Raw genomic sequence first — 5,235 nt, forward strand, 5'->3', positions numbered from 1 at the left:
ACTGTTCAGCTACTATTAGCTTTTAGTTACTGTTCAGCTACTATTAGCTTTTAGTTACTGTTCAGCTACTATTAGCTTTTAGTTACTGTTCAGCTACTATTAGCTTTTAGCCTCTTATACAACTTTTAGCTATTAGCCTTTTAGCTTTTAGTTACTGTTCAGCTACTTTTAGCTTTTAGCCTCATACAACTTTTAGCTATTATTAGCCTTTTAGCTTTTAGTTACCGTTCAGCTACTTTTAGCTTTTAGCTTCTAATGCAACTTTTATATATTAGCCTCTAATTTTAAGCTTTTAGTCACTGTTCAGCACCTTTTAGCCTCTGTTATGCAACTTCTAGCTATTAGCTTCTGTAAGGCTAATTTTATCTTTTAGTTACTGTTCATGTTTTCCCTAGCAGTTAGCTTATTTATCTTTTAGCTACTGTTCTGCTACTTTCAGCTCCTTGCACAAACTTCAGCTGTTGTTCAGCGTGGTGTTTTTGGTCTTCGGCTGACCTGCATCATCTCCACGATGGCCACCAGGTCGGCCAGCGACATGCGGTCTCCGACCACGAAGGCCCGGTCCTGGAGGAACTTGTCCTGGAAGAGGTCCAGCGAGGCGTTCAGGTCCTCCAGAGCTGTGTCCATCTTCTCCTGGGGGACCTCCACGCCCAGCACCACAGGAATCATGACCTGCAGAACCAGAACCAGAACCCATCAGTTTGCAGGACTTGCTGTCCTCAGAGGGACGCTGTGCCGGGACGGACCCTGAGCCAGAAGATCCGGACCCCGTGCCAACGCATGGCGCTGTGCTGCCACGACAGATACTCGTGGACTCGAGCTCGCTGCCGCACGTCGGCCGGGTACCACGAGTCCGGAGTCCGGAACTTCTCCGCCAGGTAGATGAGGATGGCGACGCTGCGGAGCGGGAAAACACCACTCGTGATGACAAACAAACAACGTTTACAACTTGTTGTTGTTTACTTCACTGTCACCTCTCTGCCAGGCAGAAGTCTCCGTCTCGCAGAGCCGGAACCTTCCTGATCAGGCTGATTTTCCCAAAATCATCTCCAAAATGTTCTCCTGGAGAAGCCAACAGAAACATCACCTTCACACAGGAAACTGGAGAAAACTCACAAACATCTGAGCATTTTCAGGAATTCAGGGTTTAAAACAGTAAAGTTTGTTTGTTCGTCTTTATTTTAACAGACAGCTGTCGCTGAGGAACAACTTACAACACAAACAAACAAACAAACTTTATCATCTAAACAAACATGTCCTTCAGACCTTCTGGCTCCAGGTTGGAACCATGTTGGAAGCCTAGAAAGGGGACAAACTCACCAGCAGCACACCTGTGGGCGGGGCCAGAAACTCTAACAGGTGGCTAAGCTCTACAGGTGAGTAAAAGTCATTCAAAACAACCTGTGTGTTTAAAATGTGAGAGAAGCTGGGATTTACGACAACACGTGAATGCAACATTTAAACATCGCCTTTATCGCAACTTAACTTTATATTTGTACTAAAATGAGCTCAGTGGAGCTTCGTATTAAGTTGTGGAACTTTTAATAGTTAATAATAACTAATTAAATCAATAAATTTGCTTGTTTAAAGCTAACATCCAGACGCGCAGGAGGTCTAACTCGTGATTTAAAACTCTATTCTTCTTAAACGAGTTTTATTGACAATTAAAAAACACTACAAACATGTATGTTTTTTATAAAGCACGTAAAAAAGTATATCTAAATAATGCACACTGTATTTGCTTCTTTTTTATATAATTTAAATTTCACCAAAGCGTTTATGTTCACTGCCTTTCAAAATAAAAGTATTTTTTTTTAATCGACAGTAAACTCACCGTGGAACAGGGAGACTTTCTTAAACTCGAAGGGAATGTTGTTTTTCTTGGCGAAAATGTAAACGGAGCGGCATGGCTGCGAAAAAAGGTCCAGATAAAGTTCTACCGACATCTCTTCTTCTTCTTCTTCTTCGTTTTCTGACGAACCACTTCTTCTGAAGTTGTGGGGAGAAAAAGTGCAAAACTGCGTGTCTCTGCAGAGCAAGTGAGGCGTTACCTTTCCTGTTCCAAACTTAAGAAAACCCCACAGGAAGCTCCAACCTAAACTTTGCAGAAGAACCGTTATCAGCCGATTTCATTAAAAGCAGACAAACTGCGCCCCCTGCTGTCCGGAATCTGTAACTGCACCGATAAAGTTATAAAGTTAAACGGTTTTTTTCTTCTGAAATGTTTTGTTTGGAGCTTCCTGTGGCTTTTTCATTTAAAATTAATCTCTTCAGCTGCAGGTGTTCATTAAAAAAATCATAAAACCACAAATTTAATGCATATTTTTCAGTTTAAAATGTGTTTGATTGCAGAGGAGACAAGTCCAAAGCACTCAGCTCGGTTTGACCTTTGACCTTTAGGATCAACAGTTAACTCTCTGCCCCATCTGTGATGAATTAATGTTAACTATTAATCAGCTACGACTTTGCAGAGCGTTTATTGTGTTGACTCGACTTTTACACCACAAATACTGTTTTTTATTTGAACTTTTCTGCAAACTTTGAACCATTTTAGCTGCTCGAATAAAAGTTCGGCTCATTTGAAACATGGCTTTTACACTACTTTATTTGGAAGCTTTTAGATGATTATTTTTGCTGGTGTTTAGCTGTTTTTAGCCTTTTGCAAATTTTAGCTACTCTAAAAGTTTTGCTATCATTGTGCTACTATTAGCTATGGATTATCTACTTTTAGCTCATATTTAAGTGCTTTTAGCTGTTTTGCTAGATATAGCTATCATCTTCTTTAACTAGTTTTTCTTTTAGCTATTTTCTTTGTTTGAGCTTTAGTTTTCATCAACTTTTTATGTTTTTAATTCATTTTGGCTGCTTTTTGCTAATGTTTTGCTTCTTTTAGCTACGTTTAGCTATTGTTTTGATAGTTTCAGCTCTTGCTTAAAGCTGAGTAAATTTAACTCATAGATCTGGGTAAATTGTTTAAAATGAATTATATAAAAAAACTTTTATTTTAAGATAAAGTTGACAAATTTAAAACAAATTTAAATGATTAAATTTAATCTATAAGTTGTGTTTAACAAACATCACATGAACTTTATTTTTCTTTTAAAAAAGTCAAATTTGTTTTGAAATTAAATTTCTTTTAGCGACATTCAGCTCGAGAACGAGAGCCTGAGGACCAGCAGGTAGRAAGTCCTGCTCCCTCCAGCTTCAGCTGAGGTTTGTCAGTTTTTAAACCTAAAGTTAAGACACTACCTGGAATCAAACCAGCAACCTTTGATCTCAGCAGCAGCAGCAGCACTCTTTTACTGATCATCTTTCTTTTTTAAAACTGGTCTTTTATTTTGGTCCCTGAGCATCAGGACGTCTCGACTGTCTGAGGACTGAAAGTCTGAGAGGAAAACCTTCATCAGGAGGTCCTGAAGGATCAGGAGACCAGAACCTCCTCAGAACTCGGAGCGACTCTGAGTCCTGAAAACTGTTATTTCCACTTTAAAAAGAATAAATCAGATTTGCTTCACGTTGGTCTTCATTAATAAAAACATTTCAGAAACACAAACAGAACTTTTGTTTTCAGAACAAGGACTTCTTCACAGGAAGCTCATGACGGTTCCTTTCTTCCCCACCTGGTGAGGCTGCAGGGCGTGGAACTGGATCACAATCCTGTAAAAACAAACCACAGCAGAACCATCAATCCATCAGTCAACCCGGTCACTTCCAGTCAGCAGAACCGGGCCTCACCTGTCCTCGGTCAGACCCAGCTCTTTGGTCAGGAACTGGAAGATCTTGGCGCTGTGCTCCTTGTTCTTCTCGGCGGTGTCGGTCACTGCGATGGCCGACACGGAGACCAGCACACACGGCGAGCAGGAACCAGCCATCAGCATGGGCAGCCCGGGACTCACCACCAGGTTCATCCTCTGGAAGACGAACAGAACCGAGGAGGCGGGTCACAAGAGTCCAGCTCGATTTTTTTATTTCTTACGATTTGATTACAATTAACAATATATCCCGATTATTAAGGAAATACTAAGAAAAAATACAAATTCAATGTCTTTAATCACATAAATACATAAATAAACACTTGTTTCTATAACCCCGTGCCTAATAAACAATACATATATTAACAAATGTCAATAAACTCATTAATCACATGCTAATATTCGAAAATTAGCATAGATGCTAATCTAACATTGAAAACGCCATAGAAAAGCTAACACGATTAGCATCAGATATTTATGGGCAAATTAACCGTTTTAAAGTCATCATTTAAGAGAGTCATGAGCTGATATCATTAAATATTAAATTATATTTAAATCAATAAAAGGTTCAACAAACAAAATATGCCTAAGAATAAAATAAACAGATTTTGTGTTTTAACTACAACTACGAAAAATAAAACTACAACTACGGAAACTGTGTTAGGACAAACCGTGCTGAGTGCAAAACTGCAAAACTGAGATTATATCAGTGATTTCACAGTTTAATAACGTGAACTTTATCAAACCTTTAGAAGCAAATTAAAACTAACATTTATTCAAATTTAAGTTTATAGTGTCACAAAACAAGCTAAATCTATATAAACACAAAAACATGTAAAATTGTCAAAATAAATTACGCAATAATAAAAAAAATTGTGAACTTGTGGTTTATTGAATTATTTAAAACATTTAAATCTAACTCTGTTTTACTTTTTTGTTTTATCGTTTCCAGGATGTTAACGCTGATTTACGGCAGAGGGCAGCACTTTACGGCACACAACGCGACAGCTCTTGTCGGTTGAAGGTCGCCGGCTTGTGGATGTAAAAGGCACGTCGATACGTTTGAACTTTGAACACCAACACGCACGTGTGCGTGCCGAAAAGGTGTAAGGTGACACCTAACGGTGTTGTAGATGTGTCGGTKTAACGAGTAACTCACGTCCTCCGGTTTGCCCAGAGCCGCCGCCGCGGCCGAACAGAACCGCTTCAGGAAGTCCTCAGAAAACGAGCCGGACGGAAGATTCGTCTGGAGGTCGATAAAAGGCATWTTTAATGGTGGGAATGTGGACTGAAACTTGCGGGTCACTTTTTTTAATATGGAAGAAGAAAACTGGTGTTCAACAGCAGAATGTAACCGGAAAATAATACTTGTTCCGGTTGAACCTTTCAAAATAAATCGTGTTGCTCTGATCAACTGTGCTTTGTCTGATTTTTCAGTTTCAGTTCTATATTATACTATATGTGTGTTCAAACATTTAAATAC

General features: G+C 39.2%; 2 protein-coding genes across 2 annotated transcripts in view; both read right to left on the reverse strand.

Moving 5' to 3' along the window:
* Positions 1-1,946, reverse strand: part of gstt1b (glutathione S-transferase theta 1b) — a gene marked incomplete at its 5' end in the record, with an annotated part of 2,543 nt that extends 597 nt beyond the window's left edge. The window contains 4 exon segments of the mRNA XM_014026212.1: positions 496-672; positions 747-897; positions 975-1,062; positions 1,835-1,946. Of these exon segments, the coding sequence (XP_013881666.1) occupies positions 496-672; positions 747-897; positions 975-1,062; positions 1,835-1,946 (528 nt within the window).
* Positions 1,947-3,505: 1,559 nt separating this feature from the next.
* ddt (D-dopachrome tautomerase) lies at positions 3,506-5,152 on the reverse strand. The gene is made up of 3 exons (XM_014026217.1): positions 4,912-5,152; positions 3,736-3,911; positions 3,506-3,657 (listed from the first exon to the last, which is right to left on the reverse strand). Exons 1-3 carry the CDS (start codon positions 5,017-5,019, stop codon positions 3,585-3,587), a joined length of 357 nt encoding a protein of 118 aa, XP_013881671.1. The 5' UTR covers positions 5,020-5,152; the 3' UTR covers positions 3,506-3,584.
* Positions 5,153-5,235: the final 83 nt, after the last annotated feature.

This window comes from Austrofundulus limnaeus, unplaced genomic scaffold, assembly GCF_001266775.1.
Source record: "Austrofundulus limnaeus strain Quisiro unplaced genomic scaffold, Austrofundulus_limnaeus-1.0 Scaffold533, whole genome shotgun sequence".
NCBI classification, from domain to species: Eukaryota; Metazoa; Chordata; class Actinopteri; order Cyprinodontiformes; family Rivulidae; genus Austrofundulus; species Austrofundulus limnaeus.

What these genes read in the sequence shown, in the direction of transcription:
- ddt (XM_014026217.1), bottom strand. Translation starts at nt 5,019, where the DNA reads ATGCCTTTTATCGACCTCCAGACGAATCTTCCGTCCGGCTCGTTTTCT. An exon ending in CTCTGGGCAAACCGGAGGAC is followed by an intron (nt 3,912 to 4,911) that starts GTGAGTTACTCG and finishes TTCGTCTTCCAG; the next exon opens with AGGATGAACCTGGTGGTGAG. An exon ending in CTGGGTCTGACCGAGGACAG is followed by an intron (nt 3,658 to 3,735) that starts GTGAGGCCCGGT and finishes TTGTTTTTACAG; the next exon opens with GATTGTGATCCAGTTCCACG.